A 20,980-nucleotide genomic window follows, 5' to 3' on the forward strand; every position below is an offset into this window, starting at 1 on the left:
TGGCCAAGCCTCAAGGAGCTGCACGGGATCGACGTCACATGTCGCTTATCCTGTATAAGTTAGACCCACGATAGGTCCACATTGGCGCTGACGGTGAAGGATGGGAATATTCGAATCCAATAGAATGGACGGACTTTATGTGAAAGAATTATGGATTCAAAAAAGACTAATAGAACATGCGGGACTAAGAATTGGAAAAGCTTCGACGGCCGTACTTCCAACTCAATTGAGCCAGTTCTTGATCCCTTCCCTTGAAAAGGCTTTGAGGAGCGTCTGCGGTTTACGAAATTTGCCCTTCCCACGTCCCAGCTCGACAGAACCCTGACTTGTACCTCCTCTTGATGCCGGAGAACCCATGCAACTTTTGCGTGCTTTCTGGCTCTGAGCTAGCTTCCCCTCCTCCACTGTGGTTTCTGTTGAAAATGCTCCGATCCTCGCCGTGGTCAATTCTTCGAGCTGTGAGGGGAGGATGGGGGTTTGCTGATCGCGTGGTGGGCTGGACGCACCATCTGTCTGGGTTATACGATGAAACTTGATATGGCCAGGCCATAGACCAGGGTCCGACATGCTTGCGTGGCTGACTCTCCGCTGAATTTCAATGTTCACGGAGTCTGGGTTCTCGTTGACCAATTCCGGGCAGGGAGTGGAGTCATTCTCGGTAATGCTCATATAGGTGCTTACTGTCCTCTTGGTGGAAGTCGTCGTCATACTTGCTTTGCTGATTTTCCGCATCACCGAAGTCGCCGATCTTTGGATTAGATATGATCCTCTGTTGCCAGTCATACCAGGAAATGGCAAGCGATCCCGTGTCCATATATCGGACATGGCAGTCTCAATACGCTGTCGCTCAGCTCGCTTTGGGGCCAGAACAGGGATCCGGTGCGTTGAGAGCAAAGACTGAGAGCGATTGAGACACTCGGTTTCAGGCGCTGGAGGTTCACCACTCTCTTTAAGAGAATTGGTGTTCTTAATGATGACCTGGTGCCCATTCCTGCGTGAATTGACAGTAGCCGCACGTTGAATCGACTGACGACGCGTGAGAGTCCCCGGTTGGCCGAAGACAAAGCCAAGAGTCTTGATGTCGAGGGACAGCATAGCCTGCCCGGAGGTTGGCAACAAGCCTTTCTTTAATTCAATTTCACTGTCGCGAGATCGCTCATGGAGATCATTTCGCCATTGCTGTTCCTCTCGCGAGGTGCAACCGCAAAAGATCATCTCGTATAGCTGCTGGTCGAATTCGAACATCATTTTCCATGAAAATGGGGCGGTGTGACACTGGAGCCCTGAGCCTTGTGAGCTAACAATCGATGTATTTCAAAATGTACGGCCTTCTTACCCCTGCCGTTGTCTACGTCAACTATCTGTATATCGCTTGTGTTGATGATCGCGACTATACTGAAGTTCGAGCTCTTCTGGGGGAGTGCAAGCAGCAGATGAGATTTAAACAATGCACAGAGCATGTACTCTCCGCGCAAGTCTCCACTATTTGACTGATACGCGCCGTAAAGGACTCCGCAAAGCGAGAAATGACCCATGGTTCGAAGCGAAGTAGGCGATGGAGACTGTAAAGCCTCAATGTTAGCAGAAGATACGCGGATGCAGGTTACGTCTATGGACTCACAGTATCTGGCAATACCAAAAGATCTTGAAGATGCCATGATCTCTGGATTTTGACCTGCGTCTGCTGGTCGTTAGTAGCCTTGTTGATCTCTTTGGCTGTCTCACGAAGCCGAAACAACACCTTTTCGATCTCTGCGCTAGATTGTTGACCATCGATTACAGGAGTATGGTTGTGGAGGTCTGCGAATAAGAGCGGATATCTGCATACTCGTTGTATAGGCTGACGAAGAAGGAGATCAGCTAAGCTTTTCGATTGAAGGGGGCCGTGTCTTTTACCTTGATCAACAGGTCTTCATGGGTCAGGCCTTTTTTACTTCCCTCCAAAACTCCATTTTGCGGAAAGAGTGAATTGACCAAGGCTTCGATGCCTCGCTCATACGTTGACCAATTTGGTATGATCTTCGAAAGCATCGCCATGTTCCGTAGCATGGACTCGTATTTGGCGCCATACTCCTCGTATAAGAAGAAGCGCCTGAGCTGATTCACATAGTCGGTTAGCCTTGATCTTTTCTGCAATCTTTGGATGATGGGAATCTCGTACCATACGTTCAAAAACTCTAGCAACGTCAGCAGCCTCTCCTGGCATCGTCACCAAGGTTCGATCCCTGTGGCTTCCGAACTGGGAAGAATGATTTGCAGTGCGAGCTTTTATGACGGGACTTTCACCCGATGGTTCTTCAGCGCTCTCAACGCTATACCAGCGTGGATGTTTTGACCGCTGCTGAGCAGCAGCGTCGGATTGCATGTGGGAATTCGGCATCAGAGTCTTCATCTCAAGCAGAATATCCTCGTGCAAGCGCAGCATATCTGCAACGTTCTGCGAGATCTCTGGCTGCGTAGCTTGAGGGCCCTTTGGCGCGGAGTTGAGCATGAAGAAATAGACCTTAACCTTCTGTCAGCAATCGCAGATCCCAGTGAAGGATCATAGGGACCACAAACGTGCAGTAAGACCTTAAGATCCGCTACGTAGCTTTCCTCGGAGCTGATCAATTCCTCCAATATCCGGCGGCGCTTTACTGCCCGATCCCAGGCAGCTCTTTCCTCTGCCCGTGCGGCGACTTGGTCACCATCTATAGATGCTCTACTAGCTGTGTTACTTAATCTGCTGCCTCTGCCACTCCTCAAGAGATGAGACCGTGAGATCAGGGGAGTGTGTGGTCTGTCCATCTTGGATTGCAGTCTGACGGTGGCTGATTTGATAGCATTTCGGATGCCTGAAGACGACCATGAAGATGCTTTCTGGTGTCCACTGAGCCGTGTGCTCCGCGGCATATCACTTTCAATAGGGTTTTCCTCATCAAAGTCGTCTAATGTCCAGCGCTCTTTGCGAAAAGTAAGTGAGTGTCTGCGCTTAGGTCCTTGGGGACGTAGAGTGTCGATCAACCTCTTCAGGGGATTCTCAGATTTGATGGGATGCTCGGTTGCTATTTTGAATGATCTGGGGCCCGTCTCCTCTCGGCTTGCATTGCGGGGCAATCTGGGGGTAGACAGCGTTTCTTGCTTCCTGACGTCGAATGACAAGCCCCTATCTGTGTTATCGTCGGCGTCCCGCGCAGAAGCAGATTCGAGCGTATTGTAGAGACCTTCGCCACAGCCGACATTGGTGTCGATGTCTCCCAATGGTCCTGCTTCCACCAGCTGACTCGAGACCCTCTGCTCGTGGGGCGGTGGTGGTGGGACATCATTTCCCCAGCTGGACCTGTGCGAAGCTTGCTTTGATGATCGTCTTATTGACGAGGAGGTGGTCGGATCTGGAGAACTCCTCATTGATGAGTGTGAAGCATTATGCCTTACCACCAGGTTTTCGTTTCTGAACTGGAGGCGAGCAGACGAAGTGGACCCTAGGGAGCGTGCAGAGCCAGGAGAAGATCTATACTTTGAAGCACGTTGGATCGTGCCCACGGACCGTTCAGAGGTCTTAGACTGCTGGTCGCTAGGCACACTAGGCCATGCGTTTCCCGCAATGGAGGGCGAGATCGCTGTCGGACTATGGAGTCGTAATCCGGACATCGTGGCGGAGAAAGCTTACAGAAATCCAATCCCAATGTTATTCTACTGGGAGCGTAGAGATGCTCCGTAGAATGATGTAAATTAAGCACTTCGTAAGTCACATGCAGGCGTAAAGAAGCAGAGAGGATAAACAAAAACATGGGAGAGTAGAAACTCTGAATATAATTCGCGCTGATAGGACCTCTGGAAGCTAGCATAATCTCTGTAACGACTTATAAACAGGAAAGTGCAATAGAGAGATCCGGCGAGAACGAATCGCAAATGGTAAGGGTCCATGATGAAGGACGTTCTTGCAGATAACAGACTGTTGGCTACTACCAACAGCCTCACACTTCTGGCTTGCAATCGCCAATGTTCGCATCGCGCATCAGGGAAGGCGCTTTGTTGCAGAGTGTTCTGGATGGGAGCGAGATGCTTAAAGTACATCGGTATCCAGGAGGTCCCAAGGCCGGAGATTAGAGGAGCTGCTCGGGCATCCCAAGATGTTAAGTATTCACTACAATAGCATGAGAACGAGCCTGTTCTATAGGCCTGCAGCTTGAACAGGTCGCCGTAAAAGTCACACGACCACTGGTGCTTCTTTGAAGGATGCCTTATCAGGCCAATAATGAAGGAGGAGTGAACATCTCTCCCGAGCTCCCTTCATTAAGGGCGCTTATTGGTGGTGAGTCACGTGAGGGGCCCTATAAGCTTAGACTAGCACAGCCTAGCCGAGTGAGTGGAGCTAGTGTGACGTTTGCCCTTTCCAATTCCACAAGAGAAGGTCCTAATAAACACATCCGCCCTCTCAAACACCCCAACTTCTTCCCCACGAGAAAGCATTCTCCACGTTCTCATTATACCTCTTTGTCTACTCAATTCAATCGTAAGACTTAGCCAGCAGAGCTGAGTTCACACATTAGCTCCTTGTTCAAACATTCACCAGGTAAGATCCTTTGCTTGTGTTCCCCATCACCTGGCCTACCCCGTTTGTCCAAATGTGCCCTTGTGAAGACTCCTTTCGCTGGCTGGCATTGTCTATGTACAATGTCACTAGTGAGCCTTTGGCCGTCGCCGTGAATAGTTGGGGCCTGAATCCATGCGCCGAGGGGCACGCGAAGCCGGATGACAGACCTTCACCTCATGGTGCTGGTTCGCATGCCTTGCAGTTCAGCCATCTCTTCAGATTCAGCCTACTTTCGTGCTTTCTCTAGCAACCATGGCTCGAGAGGCGGTAACCCACATGGACGTCGAGTCCCTTCTGTTCCAATACCGTATGACAAACCACCGTCAAATTCGAGCACGCCAAGCACAGACGTTGGCCCAGCTGTCTGCTATTCCCTTCGACTACTTGCCATCGATCGCTGCTCACTCCGGCCCATTTCTGCCCCGAAACCCCGACGCTTCGCGTTCCTTCATAGCACAGTCTGAAGCACAGCTCAACCAAATCTTGCCAATAGCCTTCTGCCCCCCTTCTCCAGGCGAGCCTCAGGAGGATTTCGAGGACTTCAAAGATCTGCTACGCGCTTGTCGTCAAGAGCTATCGTCATCTCGCAATCGTTCTTATACCGCTCGGGAGGAACAGGTCATTAACTCTGTGGCTCATTCTATAGAAAAAAAGCTCGTCAAAATGGCGGTCGAAAACAACGTCTACCTGGCCAAGCTCGCGGAGCAGGCGGAGCGCTACGAAGGTAAGATCACCATCCTCCATGGCCCATGCCGTCGAGTACTAATACGCCATGTAACAGAGATGGTGGAGTGTATGAAGAACGTGGCATCTGCAGACCAAGAACTTTCGGTCGAAGAGCGCAACCTCCTTTCTGTCGCCTATAAGAATGTTATCGGAGCACGACGTGCATCGTGGAGAATTGTTACATCCATTGAGCAAAAGGAGGAGTCCAAGGGCAACGAGTCTCAGGTCGGCCTGATCAAGGAATACCGTCAGAAGATCGAAGCAGAGCTTGCCAAGATCTGCGAAGATATCTTGGAGGTTCTCGATGAGCACTTGATCAAATCGGCTCAGAGCGGTGAATCCAAGGTCTTCTACCACAAGATGTACGTACATTACCACACACGGGTAAATACAACGCCAGCCACCACAAGCTAACACCTGCCTACAGGAAGGGTGACTACCACCGATACCTCGCCGAGTTTGCCTTGGGCGACAAGCGCAAGGTCTCCGCCGACAAGTCATTGGAGGCCTACAAAGCTGCTACCGAGGTCGCCACTACGGATCTCGCTCCTACTCATCCAATCCGTCTTGGTCTTGCATTGAACTTCTCTGTCTTCTACTACGAGATTCTCAACTCTCCCGACCAAGCTTGCCATCTTGCCAAGCAGGCGTTTGACGATGCTATCGCTGGTCAGTACCTAATGCCCACGTCACACGAAGTCGCTAATGCTTCCTACAGAGCTCGACACTCTGAGTGAAGAGAGCTATAAGGACTCCACCCTCATAATGCAGCTTCTGAGAGATAACCTGGTAAGTCCTTCCATCAGTAGTTTATTGCATCAACTGCTAACATGCGCCAGACTCTTTGGACTTCGTCCGAGGCCGAACCAAGCGGTGGCGAGAGCGGTGCCGCGACAACGGAAACCAAAGAGGCTGGCGACGTAGCCTCTTCAGCTGCACCTGCTGAGCCAGAAAAGGCTGCGGAGTAGGTGTTCCTCTCATTACGCCGGAAGCATCAGCTGTATTGTTGGGACGCGAGGAAGGTTGAAAAATGGCAGAGCGATCATCTCGGGCTAGACAAGCTTCTTGACTCTGTTTCCTTGGTCCTGCTAGCAGCTCACTGGCTCCTGCCTGTCCCCTCTTCAGTTTTCTCATGATCTATGAAGGCGATGGCAAGATGATCAAGCGGATACTCTTTCGGTGGCCACTACGCGATGCGCTCGCTCTGGTCTGATTATGCAAGCTTGAAGAATAGAAATCAGCATACTAGATACATGCCTCACATTCATCATCCTGCTTTCGTGACCTCGACCTTCATATTCCAGCCCGATATTCTCTGAATCTAGCGATTCATATTCCGGTTGACGTGGACAGTGAGCTTGCGCATTCATGGTGTTGCTTGAACTCGTTCACTTCGAAGACGGACGAAACAGAGGAAACGTAGAATGACGTCAAATGGTGGTCTGCATTTGTCTTTCATTAGATACTCTAGAGCAACAGCCCACTACTCTAGGGGCTTGGAAACGTATAAAAACCCTGCAATGCTCGATGTTGTATAGCAGACAAAAGAATCCGAATCTGCTAAAGGAGGATTTTCCTTGCTGGAGATCCTCATGCGGCGTGATTGTCGCTTCTCCATGATCCAGTAATCGCTCATTTGTGCTCATCAGAAAATTCAAATTCATCAAGAATTTCCCTCTCTTTTCAGGCTTCTCGCATATGCGTAAGAAGGGTACCATGATCTCTCACGTAGATGGCTTAGGTCGGTAGCCTTGCGAGTTGCGACAATCCTGGGACGCAAAGTCTCATCCCTTTCTCTGCCTTTTCTCAGCTAGGACAAAGCGGCTTCAAGTACCTTACATCTCGACATCGTCGACGACGTCAGAGACCTATCACATCACTACACGTAAGAGGTGCATTCCTCCGAAAGTACGCATCTCCCAGCAAAATCTTTAGCGTGGAGTTAATTAGCAACTTTTTAAGAGTAGGGCGAGAAAAGAAAGTGTTTATGCGTGTCTACGTGCGCGTCATATTTGCTGCACAACATTTCCACCTTTCAAAGGAACAATCACTCCGGCTACATGACAGCTTTCTCTGAACAGTACCACCGTATTCCCTAAATTATCCCTTCCCTCTTGAATTTCCATGGTCGTCAATCCTTCCTACAACAATCATGATCGGGCTTTCTCCGTCTTTCTGACACCTTCGCTTTCTCGCAGCCTCGGGGGTGATCCACCACGCACTCGCCTCATTGCCCGAGAAACGGCTGATTTTCCCGGCCTGTCCTGATAAATTCACCAAGCATAGGGCTCTGGGAGCCTCACCTTCGAGGTCATCTCCTTCACATTACCATCAATCTCCATCACTCTCCGACCACGGATCTATTCACCGTAGCACGAAAACACCGAATCACTGGCTCTTAATCACCACCTACAAACGCTACCATGGCCTCATCCGCTTCGCAAGCGGTATTGTCGGACTTGCAGGACCGCATCAACGTTGCCAAGCGAGAGCTTGATACCTTACGAGAGACGGATGAGGAGTACGAAGTAAAGAAAATGGTGTTGGAACATGGGCTCGCTAGCCTTGAGACACAGTACGAGACTGAACAGCAAGAAGACTATCGTCGACAACATGAGGACGATGTGTACTCGCCAGGCACTAGTACGGACCTCCCTATCGTTGGCAACCATGGCCACCAACGACCTCAATCCAGCGACGCCGCGATGAAGCCTGCCAGCAACGGCTTCGCATCGTACGCGGGAAGCTCCAACAATGCATTCGGAGGCCACTTTGCATCAGACGGCTTGATGGCAGGTCAGGGCAGACCAGCTGCTGCACCTTCGTGGGGTTTTGGGTCACTTGAAGACACCTTCACCCCGGACACAACGAGCTTTCCGTCCATGAATGGTCGTCTCTCATCTGGATCCATCTCCAGTCCCGATTCTGGCTTTCTCCGCCCCCAGAAGCGGCAGAGGGAAAGTATGGGTCTCTCAAATACGGGCGGCCACGCTGCCAAGTCTCTGCGTGCAACCCCTAGCCCTGCCATTACTGGCACAACAACACCGACATCCCTTGAATCTTTTGAGTTCCCCGATGATCCGGACCTCTTCCATCTTCTTGGGGGCAACCCAAAAGATCATATTCGCGAGATGAGAGAGGAGCAGAAGGCGCAAGAGAAGCTCTTAGAGGCAAGGCGCAAGCAAGAGCGTGAAGACGAAGACTTTGCACGATCACTGCAGCAGTATGGAGATGGCAACGGGGACATCGGTCATGTGGAACACGCAACTCCAGGGCCAAGTACCGCTTCTCACAACACATCGCAGACTGTTCTTGACTCGCAGGGGCGATACCGTCGACCTGAACCTTTCTCATCGCCCCTTTTTGTTGGGGAGGATCCCTTCTCTTCTTACACTTTGCCGGTCAAACAGGAAAGCTTATATCGACATGATCATGCTGGTATCAAGCAGGAGAATGCAAATCGGAACACCAATGGGCACGCCCCCGTCAAACAAGAAAGATCACATCAGTCGCAGTCTTTCATCGACCTGGGCAGTGATGATGAATTTGGCGCTACAGGAGATCCTAGCCATCCAAGCAGCGATCTCGTCGAAATTGATCCCAGTGATTTCGCCAACAACCGCAGCATTCCAGGACCGTATAATCCATATGGAAACACTGCAGAAGGCTCCGGGCCATCAACCTGGGGCAACATGGGGGGCCAGATTGGACAGTCTGTTATCAATGCTGCCAGAGGAGTATACAATTCAGCGTACGATCTGGTCGACCAGCAGCTCGCCGAATATGGGACCACTCCCTCAGGTTTTGGCGGCTTTGGTGGTTCGTCGGTTTACAACAATGGAGCTGGCTCATCATCAAATTTTATTGACTTGGACTCTTATGATCCGCCACAAGATTTGACGTCCAGCGTCTTTGGTAGACATGGCATCAACCCAAACGACCCTGCCAACAGAGAACTTGTAGAGTCCTACATGGATCGTATCAATTACGTGACTCACGACCCGTAAGTCCTGCACAAACGCCACACTCAGCGTGATGTTAAATAGTTGCTAGCACGCGTACCACTGCAGAGATCAAGTCTCTCTTGGAGAATATCCGACCGGACGAAGAATTGCCCCCAGAGAACCGCGAGGGTACGCCCGATGCGATGACGTATGCTCTCATGGAGCACCAGAAGCTGGGCCTGACCTGGATGAGGACTATGGAAGAGGGATCAAACAAGGGGGGTATACTGGGTAGGTCTCATCGCTCCGATTGAGCTCTCGATGTTGGTCGCACGTCTCTCGTTGAGCTCTCACTGATGGCACGTAGCCGATGATATGGGTCTCGGAAAGACTATTCAGGCCCTTGCTCTAATGGTAGCCAGAAGGTCTACAGATCGGAAATGCAAGACTACTCTGATTGTAGCCCCTGTGGCCCTTCTCAAGCAGTGGGAACGTGAGATCCAACAGAAGCTAAAGCCGGGTCCACGCCATACATTGACAACGTTCATTTTCCATGGCGATAAACGTCACACGACGTTTGAGCGTTTACGGACCTTTGATGTTGTACTTACAACATACGGTGAGGCCTACTCTTTCGAATGCATCCTCGCTAAGGGTTTCTTATCATGCTGACTGCTTCTGATAGGGACTCTGGCCTCCGAACTGAAGCGACGAGAAGACATTGTCATGAAGAAACGTGCTAATGCAAATTGGAGACCTTCAGGCAGAGAGGACAATCTTCCCCTCTTGGGTGACGAGTGCAAATGGTACCGAGTCATTCTTGACGAAGCTCAGTGGATCAAGAACAAGTCTACAAAGCAGGCACAGGCAGTCTCCCAGTTGCAAGCGCTAACAAGATTCTGCATGACTGGCACGCCCATGAGTAAGCTACTCCACAACCTTCCATGCCGATGCCAATTTCTGGGTTACTGACCCGGAGAACTGCTAGTGAACAATGTGTCGGAACTCTACAGTCTAATTCGTTTCCTTCGCATCCGTCCAGTGAGTCCTATCTCCTCTTTTGGACCAATCTTGAGTCTTGGAATATATTCTTGGAAATTCTGTCCGAAACGAGTCCCAAGGCTCGATCCCTTCCAAATAGGCAATACTGATGGCAAAATTGTAAACCAGTATTGCGAACCAGAGAATTTCCGCCGAGATTTTACAACACCGCTAAAGAGCTCTTCAGATTCCGCCAAGAGCCGAGCCATGCGAAAATTACAGGCTTTGCTAAAAGCCATTCTCCTTCGTCGTACTAAGAAATCTCAGATAGATGGAAGATCTATTCTGGATCTCCCAGAAAGAACCACTGAACAAAGCCATGCGGTTTTCAGCGATGACGAGTTGGCGTTCTACCAGGCTTTAGAGACGCATACTCAATTGACTTTCAACAAGTACCTGAAAGCGAACACTGTGGGACGGAATTATTCCAACATCCTGGTCCTCCTATTGCGTCTCCGTCAAGCAGTAAGCACCTTTTCTGAGCTATCTGTCCCCTTCCATACCCTTGTTGAGTCTTGAAACTTGTGTTGTGCTCCACAACCATGTCTCCATACTCTAGGTGTCGTACAAGGAGAGAAGTGCTGACTCCGCAATGGCTTAGTGCTGTCATCCTCATCTTATCAAAGATTTTGGGCAGGCATCAGGCTCTGCAGACGTCACTCCAGAGGACATGTTGAAGCTGGCGAAAGAACTTGCTCCTGAGGTCGTTGCCCGTATTAAGGAGCAATGTTCTTTGAATGAAGACAGTGCAATGGAGTGTCCGGTGTGCATGGACATGGCCGATAACCCTACAATATTCATACCATGCGGGCACAATACCTGTTCTGAGTGCTTTGCACGGATATCTGACCCGTCTCAGGCCAATGCTGATGGGAATGAAGGCCGCAACCCTGACATCAAGTGTCCTAATTGTCGCGGCAAAATCATACCAACGAAGGTCATCGACCACAACGCCTTCAAGCGCGTTTATCTGCCTCAGCTAATGATGGACGGACTATTGGACGATGATGATGACTCCCAGGCCGATGTTGAGACTACAGACGACAGTGAGAGTGACGATGATGAAGATGAAGAGGATGACGAGGTCGATTCGAAGGGCAATCTCTTCAACTTTGTCGTCCGAGACGACGACGATGAGGATTCTTTTGAGACAGAAGAAGGGGACGGTTCCTATAATGGTGGCGAAGCTTCGGGCAAGAAGCCTTCAACATCGAAGAAAGCAAAAAAACGAAACAAGGGCAAGGGCAAGGGCAAGGGCAAAGCCAAAGAGAAGAAGCCGCCGAAGCAGACTTTAGCAGAGCTCAAGAAAGCAGGAATGCGCAACATCAAGGCCCGCCGGCGATACCTAAAGCGACTGGACAAAGAGTGGATACCCAGCGGCAAGACTGAGAAGACGATGGAGGTAAGCACGTATTCGCCAGAACTGCGGTTGTTGGCCCATGCTAATCGTCAACAGATCCTCAGAGCTATCCAGGAGAGAAAGGATTCAGAGACAAATCAGTGTGAAAAGACCATCATCTTCTCGCAATTCACCTCTTTACTGGACCTACTGGAAGTACCCATTGCCAAGGCAGGATGGGGTTACCGCCGCTACGATGGCAGTATGACTGCCAATGCCAGGAACGACGCAGTCATCGATTTCACCGATCGAAAAGATTGCAAAATCATGTTGGTGTCTCTTAAGGCGGGAAATGCCGGGTTGAACCTCGTCGCCGCGTCCCAAGTGATCATCCTGGACCCGTTTTGGAACCCGTTCGTAGAAGAACAGGCAATTGATCGTGCTCATCGGATTGGACAGCAAAAGCCCGTCCAGGTTCACCGCGTGCTCGTTCCCAACACCGTTGAAGACCGAATCCTGGCGCTTCAGGAGAAGAAGCGCGAACTCATTGAGGCAGCACTTGACGAGAAGGCCAGTCAGAACGTTGGTCGCTTGGGCATTCGCGAGCTGGGATTCTTGTTCGACGTTGCCACCTAGTCATGCAGCAGTCCATGCACATGGCTTCCCTTTTTGTACATCCTTCTCAGCCTATGGCCATTCGATTCGCCTTGTCCCATTTACCGGCAGCGAACGATGGGCTGCATTTCACGGGCTGAGGACAATAGATTCCTCCGCAGCAATGCAATGCTTACAGCACAGCTCCTACTTGTACATGGCTTTTACATCATATCAAAGTTGCAACGATCGGTTTACTTCAGAGAGATACCCAGGGCTCACAGCATGAGCAGGGCAGCTTTGCTTTGAGGGCAGAATTTCCGATTTTCGATTTTCGATGACAGCTGAGGCAGAGAGCTCCTGCACGCACCGTATCATAGTATGATAGCCTCATGAGTAGGGTTTAATAATAACAATATTTACGAGTATGCGTAATAATGACAATGACAATGACAATGACAATGATAATGATAATGATAATGATAATGACAATGATAATGATAATGATAATGACAATATGACTGATAATAATAATAATAATATGGATTGGAGTGGCAATTGCTGGCTTTGACCCAGTCTTTACTCGTAACGGGCAACCTCGGCAAAAGCTGGCGCTGGGTAGATCTCTCGGGTGCCTGTTGTCGATCTTGCGTCACAGTGCATGCGCCGGTAAGGGTTAGGAATATGATGATTGGGGAAGGGAATGCCGTTACAGAGCAGAACCCACATAAATCACTTTAATTCAATTCAATCCTTTCTTTTCACTTTTCACTTTGCCGACAATCATTCGCTCGCAGGTGCGGCAAGTGCAGTAGATGCAGCAGATGCAGCAGGCCGGAAGACTTCATCTCTCCTACTCTCTTACTCTCCTACCTGCCCTACTCCATCACTGCTTCTTACCCAATCTCCCCAATTTCCCCAATCACCCAATCTCCACCACCAAAACATCTGCGCAGGAGCACTACCAATGAATGCCGTTCCACCTTGTCCCTTGCACTAAACATTTCCCTGTCCCAAGAGAGCAGCAGCTCATCAGAAGCTCTTTGCTCTATGTTGTTCGGAGATCCTGTGGGTGGTGTATGGTGTCCGACATATTGACTTAGCAGTGTAGCGATAGCCATACATACACGGCTCCGAGCCAGCGCGTGACAATCTCCAGCACATCCTCGCCCTTAACAGTTACCCCGAAAGAGACGACATCAGCACTAGCCTGCCATTTCCCACCTTCACTGCAAGGATCCTTGCATCATCTCCAATTATCAGACAGCTTCCTCGCTCCTCTCACTCTCTAAAACACCCCTCGACGCCATTACTCCAAATCAGAAAAGCACCAAAACATCTTTCCTATCCACCATGGCCTCCACCCACGGCACAACCCCTGCACTCACCGCCACCGATCCCGACCCCGTCAGCTCCTCGCCCTCTACCACCACCACCGAGCAGTCGAACATCCCCGCCAACGTTCCCACCAACCCCGACTCCACCCAACCCTCCACCACCACGTCCTCGGACCACGAATCCACCACCGAAGAGCGCCGCTCCCGCTCCCTCACCCGCCCCAAATACATGTCCCGCAAATCAAGCCGCACCATGCTCATCCCCTCCGACTCGCCCGATGTCGAGCTCAAAGAGGAGGAGAACTACCCGCCCGGTGATGCTCGAGCTATGAGTCCGCGTCGGAGTCCGGAAGAGACGAATGCGATGTTTGACAAGAGTCGGTTGGCTTTGACCAAGTGCGTTTGTCTCTACTTCCTGACTCTACTCTTTCTTTCTTTCTTTCTTTCTTCCAGTCAAGTGAGGGAAGTAGGCAGCTAACGAGAGGCGCAGTCACGCCATGGAAGTCCAATCCAGTCTCGACGCCCTCGTCAACAGGTGCGAGAACGTGCAGTTGGACTTGAGCAAGCTGGAGAAGAACAACAACGACCTCCAGGAATACATCGGCGGCTTAACGCGCAGCATGTCCAAGTCCACGGACCTGTCTTCGACCGGGCGCAAGAAGTAACGAGCTCGCCCACCGATCGCACCACCACTTCGGTCACTCAGGCCTGACGAATAATGCAAGCATAGCGATGGAGCGGCGTTTTTCGGTAGAGCATTGAGCGAGCGGGTCGAGCGGCATTGATCAAGCGGGCAAAACAATGTATTTCTAATGGCATCACTTAGTGAGCGACTCGAGCGAACATGTAACCCCCTTCGTCTGAGGTTGTTACTCGGGGTCGCAGCTACAGCCTAGGGGCGATAAGAGGAGCTTTCGGATGGACTTAGCATATCCGAAAACACAAAATTCAATCGATCCTCATCCCATCCCCTCTAACGGAGTTCATGTTCATCGGCGACGCGCCTACGTACTACCTACCTACCTATCGTGCGTGCCATACCACAGTTCACTTTGCAGCTAGCCTTCACAGTCACTCGTCCGTCTGAAAGAGGGAGAACGGTGAAGGTGGAGAAACGAAGTAGGACGTAGGACAAGGTATTTGCCAAACAGAATCGGACCAGAAGGGTCAGCGATGTAGTAAAAATCCCGCATGCTATCTTGCCCCCGTTCTATCTGAAGCGCAGCCTATAGCGTAAAAAGCCCATCATCACGTCCGTACCTACCTCTCGAATGTCCAAGCCACACCGACGCTCCGTTGCCACGAAAGCACAAAGGCCGTGCGCGCAGCGAAAGCAGAACGGCTCGTTCCCCTCTCACGATCTTTGAACCCTTGGCTGGGAAGAGCTCAGAGTTGCGCGACTTGGTGCGCGAGAGCTCCTCCGAGAGCTCGGAGACGGGGGTGGACTTCCCCCATCACGGAGCCAATCGGGGCGGAGCAGGACGACGGTGTTTCGGAAGGGTCGCTCGTCTCCTCCGTTGCTGGAGTTTTTCGCCTCCTTGTTGGCCCCGAAGACATCCTCCCTCCCCTTCATTCTCGCGCTTTCCGTCCCGGTTCTTGATCTTGTCGATTTCCTTCACGGAGCGGATGCCATCGAAATCTACCCTTGATGGTGGATGCTTCGCCGTGAAATTTGTAGAACGGGAGAGCGTGATGGGCGTAGGTCTTGGCCGATATGGGCGTGGAAAGGGGGAGCTTTTCCCGTGACTTGCTGGAAGATATCTGAACAGAGAGGATCTGAACGTTGAAGCAGATCGTGCGGTCCTCGCTCCCAGGTTGCGGCGGGGTTGGTGTCCTCCAGGATGCACGGCTTGATCGGACCACCAGGGGCAATGCCCAACGCAACATCCTTGGGGGTTGGGCCACTGCCGGCTCGAAGAAGCAAAATCAGGTGAAGTTTGGAACCCCAGAGTAACATTTAGTCAAGCGAGGAAGCTCCGACTTGAACTTGTAATTGAGTGTCACGATCTTGTAATGTGCGAGCGACTCCCCTGGAAAAGCTGGTATACTGTGTCTCTTAGGAGTCGGATGACTTTTGATCACCGTCCTCAAGTTGGTTTACTCCATAACACAGACCTTGCTGATCGGTGGAACGCCTTCCTTGTCCTGGACTTGGAGATTCACTTCGTAGGTCCAATCAGAAGGCAACGCCTTCAAGGTAAATATCTTGCCGGTCATGGTCTGGATCAAGGTTCGAATAGGACGGTCGTCAAAGCCGGGAGGGTTAGGAGCCTTAAGCGACACATCAGGCACGTAATGCATCGCATGCACCAGAGACGGAGAGGACGTAGGTGGCGGCGTTGAAGGTGTTACATGGAACTGGAGTCCTCCGGCTTGGTCTTGACCGGTAACTTGGGCTTCGACAGAGTATCCAGAGCCCAGGGGCATCGCCACGAATTGACGAATACGCTCACATGTCGGTAGCGATACCATCAAGCCACTGCTGCTTTGGTGTGGCAATGTGATCTTGGATGGACTTCTTCTTTTCCATGAAGCTGAGACGACGCATCATGATGGCTTCGTTGTCGCCAGTAGGCTCGCCGGAAATAGCATTCACGCCTCCAACAAAGATCCGGATGGCAAAAGGTGTTTTGGATTTGATTGAGATCCACATCGCCTCACGCTCTGGACGGTCTTAGTCCTTACTCTTGGGTCTAAAAAGGTAGGGGGTGTGAAGAGAGGCAGGACATACGGTACATGGGAAGGAAAAGGCCGCCTTTCGCCGCAATGTCTTTGGGCAATTCCTTTGCGTAGTTGGCGACCGAGTAGAGGGGAAAGCTCCCCATGCCTGGTGGGAGTTCAGAGTCCCCTTCGCCATCAGGAACTCTGATGGTGCGCTGGAATGATATGTCAAGCTGCTCTGCGCATCCGCGGCTGACTCTGACAATGTCTTCGGCCTTGCGCTGGAAGGAGCTCTGTTTGAGCGTGCAGTCCAAGGCTTCTGGGTCTGGGAGACCTGGAGGCGTGGCCACAGTGCCCTCCTTCTTGAGGAGAGTCACGGTGTTGAGAATGTTTGGGCTGCAAGCTGGGCCGAGGACCTATTGAGGTAAGCGAAAGGCCAGCTCTTCAAGACATTTGTGATTACCTGTGATGTGTGACGGTAAGATTGATGTTAGGGAGGAAGAGATTATAGAAAGAGGCCGTAGGAAGAGGACGAGGAAGTGAGGTGCAGGAGGTTCGATGAACAAGTGAAAGCGGCCAGATTGATTTGAGACTTGTGTCAAAAGAACTTCATGATTTGACCGGGAGACGGACTGGAGACTTCGCCAGAATGGATTGATTCTATGCTATGTGAATCTACCTACAGAAGCATGCCTTCAAGACACCTCTAGAAGTTCCAAGTGCCAGGGTATCATTTTCTCCCATACCATTCGACCCCTTGGAACTGTGTCCGTCAATGCCCTTGGTTGTGTGAAAAACATGTCCAAAGACATGTTGTGATCACACCACATGAACTCAGCAATTAGGAGAATATCAAGCATGCCATTTTATCTATGCATCTCATTCTGTGCATCCTCCGCGCAATGATGCCCTTTTTGAATCATTGTCTGAGCCAGCCATACAATGCTGCTCTATAGATCTGGGTCATCTTCATCTGGCAATGGCTGGTTTGCAGCATCCTCCATCTCATCTTTGTATTGCTTAAGTAGAGCTTCATCAACTTGGACGGTAGGGGGAGCCAAGGCAAGACCAGCAACAAATTCCTAACAGGAAAAGATTAGTATCGGCCTAGCATGGCATCCTTCTAGCCTGACTTACCAAGCCTGGGTTGCCGACGAGCTTTCTCGCTAGCCACAGGAAGGGCTTTTCGAAGTTGTAGTTGGATTTAGCGGAGATATCGTAGTACTGGAGGTTCTTCTTGCGATGGAAAGTGATGGTCTTGGCCTTCACTTTACGCTCTTTGACATCGACTTTGTTGCCGCAAAGGACGATTGGGACTTGTTCGCAGACACGGACAAGGTCGCCTAGGAATGGGTCAGTCGTATGCCTCTACTTCTGACGGCGGATGACGTACGGTGCCAGTTGGGAACGTTCTTGTAGGTGATTCGGGATGTGACGTCGAACATGATGATACCGCACTGGCCATTGATGTAGTACCCATCTCGGAGACCACCGAACTTCTCTTGTCCTGCGGTATCCCAGACATCGAACTGGATCCCTCCGTAATTCTAAAATATCATAAGCCGGCTGAATCAAGCCCAAACTTTCAGATCGAGTACGTACTGTTGAGAACCCGAGCGGGTGGACCTCAACACCAAGTGTTGCGATGTACTTCTTTTCGAATTCCCCTGTCAAATGGCGCTTGACGAAGGTCGTCTGTTACCGCATGTTAGCCACCGTCTCTGAGAAGATTATAAAGCGCCCAAGCCTTGAGCCTGAGCACCCGATAATTGCTGCCCACCGCTCAAAATTTTGGGCCATGGACCGAACGTTATGCAGTGGCCGCAAGCAGAGTGGGGAAGCTAGGCAGGAGAACAAACCTTTCCAGTACCACCGTCTCCGACTAGCACAAGCTTGAAGGTAGGGGGCACTTGTGCGCTAGATGCCTCGGCCATCTTGAGCAAATGTGACTTTGTATGTCTTGTGGGGTATCTGATATAACCTTGAGTATCGTGCTGCTTCTGTCGAGGTCTCACAGAGAGGTAAGGGGCGAGGAGAGGATGACTACTGACTTGAATGATGTCTTTGAACTACCAGAGAGTTGTTGGTGAGTATTGCGAGGTAGATGAAGATCGTGAAGATTGTGGTGCAAGGTTTGGATGCAGAGCGGAAGTTGAGGCGACAACCAGAACATGAAAGGTGGAGAGCACGCTAGAATCGGATAGGCCAGAGCCGGTTTACGCACCCTTCGACCTTATTTTTGGACTCCAGTCCACCACACTTCCGAGACTTCTTCGCCTCTTTCGTCTTCTTTTATTCACACCATACTACCCCAGCGCCGTTGCTTGTACTCAAATCTGGCTGCTACGTAGGTCGTCAAAGCCGAGGCACGTCTGGTCAGACACAAAAGGCCGTCCTCGCCCATCATGAATGAGAAAATCGCATATCATCGGTCGATCACATCGACCGAGATTCAGGCCTTGCTGGACCGGAGATCCCTTCACCCCATTCGATGTATGTCGCAACAGCTGCGAGCGCTTACGGGCTTGATTCCTATCAGGCGCTTCTTGCTGAGCCAGAGGACGATATCCTAAAGCCGAAATGCACGCTCGCAACCCAAAAAAGTATCGCGATTGCACGAAAGCACTGGAGAAAGTTTGTATTGTCATCAATAGTGATAGCTCTAAGCTGATGGCCTGGGTACAGATTTTGTCAAGAAATCTTTCCAAAGTCCCTGGATGCAGAGGTTGATCCTATCGAGCGCCTCCATCACGTCTGCTTTCGAGATCTGCAAGTATACTTTCGATGGTATCTGCAGCATAAGAAGATACGAAAAGTCAAAAGTATTTTGAGCAGAATCAATGATTGGAGCATGATGTATAGAGATGACATGGGTCGCAATACAGAATAGGTATTGATCGTGACCCACGAGCACCCGTACACTTAGACGCCGATGAGCAAGACGCTGTACTTGCGGATCAAAACTTTGTTTGTCTTGAAGCACGCATCAAGTCGCTCCGCACCAGCATCTACAACGAGCATTCCTGACTCAAATGCAAGACAACAACGGACGAAGCTCAGAAGAAGCAGTTGCGGGAGCTGCAAAGATCGCGACAAACCTTACGCAAAAGGCTTCTTAAGGAGGCAGCCATCGAGAAAAGGATACGGTTTTTCCACTGTATCGATAGCGACGACATCCGTCAAGCCAAACATGGCGTTCCGGTGACCTACAGCCCCCCTTTCCAAGTCTACGCCTTGAGAGCCAGAGCCAACTTGGCCAGTATCTTCACTCGAGTTAATCCTGACGGCGTAACAGCAAGGCAACGTGGCCGCATAGAAGCGCCCCAAAATCTCATCGACCTATGTCACACACGTGAACCCCATCATTCAAATCCCGCATCAAGAGCGAGTAAAGGTGCTACTGCCTAGATGGAAGACACTACGTTCGCTTTGAAAGAAGTCTAAACGGAGTACGAGATTCGAGATCTGTAAAAGGCCTTCGAGACTATGGAGCTAGTCCCCCTTATGCTACCGAGTACTATATGCCTCTTCTGCCTCGACGATGACGAGTTGACATCCCAAGCAAGAACTGCATCTTTCTCACGCATCGACAGCCTCCGGAGGCACATGGACGATGTACATTTAAGCCACTACGACCCCGAGGTACCGCTTTTATGCCCTCACCCGTCATGTGACATCTCCCTTCAGGGTGTCAATCACTTCAAGAATCATGCTGCTACCGTGCATAATGTATCCTTGTCGAAGTGAGATGTGGGTCGGGTGCCCACTCGGCATCACTTCAATGCAGGACATTGAAACGTACGTGTCGGTGATGATATGTTGGCTTGGTTGCTTTTTGGGCGTTCGGCGCATGTTTGATACGACATCCTCTTAGAGTCAGCCGAAGGTTTTCATCCTGGTGCGCTGTGGCACGCAAAGGTTTCCTTCACCAACTTCACCATCTCGCATAGTCTAGGTACAAGCGAAACAACCTTCATGCTTGAATGTTTCTTAAGGCAACGCTTTCAGCTTCAGCTGGACGCTGTAGTCAAAACACAAGCCCACCAGCTGTTTTCATGGCCACCTGCAATTACTGCTCCCATGGCTATTGTAGTATTGCTCTCATGGCTGCTCCCCTGGCCACTCCCCTGCTATTGTAGTATTTTTCTCACGGCCATTACTGCTCGCATGGCTATTAGTGCGCCCATGACCATTTTAGTATTGCCGCCATGGCAGCAGCAGCTAGTGCTAGCATGATTGTGTGGGAGACCGCCTGGGACCGTTCTCCTGGGGACGCTCGGAGCGCAGAAAGCGACGAGCGAGATCATCCAAAGGTTGCCAAGGGCTGTTGTCTAGAAACCCACGTGAATGCTGTTAAACGATGGTTATCGAATGTATCCGAGTCGTGGACCCTGATCTTAGGGGTGTACGACAGTGGAGTCTGTGGATGAAGTCTTACACAGACTCAAGCTTGACCTAAACATGTGTACTCGTGGATAAGATATTGTTTGGAGAGTTCTGCTGTACCAGTGCTAGCTATATCAGTCACAAAATCGGATCAATATAGTTCATGTTGCCTAATAGCAAGTATAGACATCGGTCAATCCGGGCTAGCATCTGGTGTGGCATGGTGAGGCCAATGTCAATCCCCTCATGAAGCCACTGACTAGAATACTTTACTCAAGTCTCATCCGCCAACTCATTCCAACCGGGGGAGACCGCCTGGGAGCATTGTCCTAGGACATTCGGAGCCAGAATCCACTGTTCCACAATAATTTCAATC

General features: G+C 50.8%; 7 protein-coding genes across 7 annotated transcripts; 4 read left to right on the forward strand and 3 right to left on the reverse strand.

The window, feature by feature from the left end:
* Positions 1 to 222: 222 nt before the first annotated feature.
* HO133_009121 (uncharacterized protein) lies at positions 223 to 3,630 on the reverse strand (the record flags this gene model as incomplete). Its single annotated transcript, XM_037299982.1, has 6 exons — positions 223 to 1,283; positions 1,337 to 1,562; positions 1,622 to 1,840; positions 1,897 to 2,097; positions 2,162 to 2,512; positions 2,560 to 3,630. 6 exons carry the CDS (start codon positions 3,628 to 3,630, stop codon positions 223 to 225), a joined length of 3,129 nt encoding a protein of 1,042 aa, XP_037154808.1.
* A 1,198-nt stretch (positions 3,631 to 4,828) lies between these two features.
* On the forward strand, positions 4,829 to 6,270 carry HO133_009122 (uncharacterized protein; the record flags this gene model as incomplete). Its single annotated transcript, XM_037299983.1, has 5 exons — positions 4,829 to 5,300; positions 5,358 to 5,664; positions 5,730 to 5,971; positions 6,021 to 6,091; positions 6,142 to 6,270. 5 exons carry the CDS (start codon positions 4,829 to 4,831, stop codon positions 6,268 to 6,270), a joined length of 1,221 nt encoding a protein of 406 aa, XP_037154809.1.
* Positions 6,271 to 7,725: 1,455 nt separating this feature from the next.
* Positions 7,726 to 12,262, forward strand: HO133_009123 (uncharacterized protein; the record flags this gene model as incomplete). The annotated part of the gene is made up of 8 exons (XM_037299984.1): positions 7,726 to 9,305; positions 9,356 to 9,537; positions 9,614 to 9,865; positions 9,932 to 10,168; positions 10,235 to 10,287; positions 10,417 to 10,752; positions 10,889 to 11,689; positions 11,744 to 12,262. The coding sequence occupies 8 exons, from the start codon at positions 7,726 to 7,728 to the stop codon at positions 12,260 to 12,262; spliced, it is 3,960 nt and encodes a 1,319-aa protein (XP_037154810.1).
* Positions 12,263 to 13,573: 1,311 nt separating this feature from the next.
* Positions 13,574 to 14,222, forward strand: HO133_009124 (uncharacterized protein; the record flags this gene model as incomplete). Its single annotated transcript, XM_037299985.1, has 2 exons — positions 13,574 to 13,953; positions 14,048 to 14,222. The coding sequence occupies 2 exons, from the start codon at positions 13,574 to 13,576 to the stop codon at positions 14,220 to 14,222; spliced, it is 555 nt and encodes a 184-aa protein (XP_037154811.1).
* Positions 14,223 to 15,654: 1,432 nt separating this feature from the next.
* On the reverse strand, positions 15,655 to 17,030 carry HO133_009125 (uncharacterized protein; the record flags this gene model as incomplete). Its single annotated transcript, XM_037299986.1, has 4 exons — positions 15,655 to 15,953; positions 16,027 to 16,221; positions 16,289 to 16,634; positions 16,965 to 17,030. 4 exons carry the CDS (start codon positions 17,028 to 17,030, stop codon positions 15,655 to 15,657), a joined length of 906 nt encoding a protein of 301 aa, XP_037154812.1.
* Positions 17,031 to 17,168: 138 nt separating this feature from the next.
* On the reverse strand, positions 17,169 to 18,152 carry HO133_009126 (uncharacterized protein; the record flags this gene model as incomplete). Its single annotated transcript, XM_037299987.1, has 5 exons — positions 17,169 to 17,300; positions 17,356 to 17,561; positions 17,612 to 17,765; positions 17,821 to 17,913; positions 18,078 to 18,152. The coding sequence occupies 5 exons, from the start codon at positions 18,150 to 18,152 to the stop codon at positions 17,169 to 17,171; spliced, it is 660 nt and encodes a 219-aa protein (XP_037154813.1).
* Positions 18,153 to 18,709: 557 nt separating this feature from the next.
* Positions 18,710 to 19,534, forward strand: HO133_009127 (uncharacterized protein; the record flags this gene model as incomplete). Its single annotated transcript, XM_037299988.1, has 4 exons — positions 18,710 to 18,852; positions 18,904 to 18,991; positions 19,258 to 19,419; positions 19,514 to 19,534. 4 exons carry the CDS (start codon positions 18,710 to 18,712, stop codon positions 19,532 to 19,534), a joined length of 414 nt encoding a protein of 137 aa, XP_037154814.1.
* Positions 19,535 to 20,980: the final 1,446 nt, after the last annotated feature.

Source organism: Letharia lupina (assembly GCF_014066315.1).
Source record: "Letharia lupina isolate WasteWater1 chromosome Unknown contig_6, whole genome shotgun sequence".
NCBI classification, from domain to species: domain Eukaryota; kingdom Fungi; phylum Ascomycota; class Lecanoromycetes; order Lecanorales; family Parmeliaceae; genus Letharia; species Letharia lupina.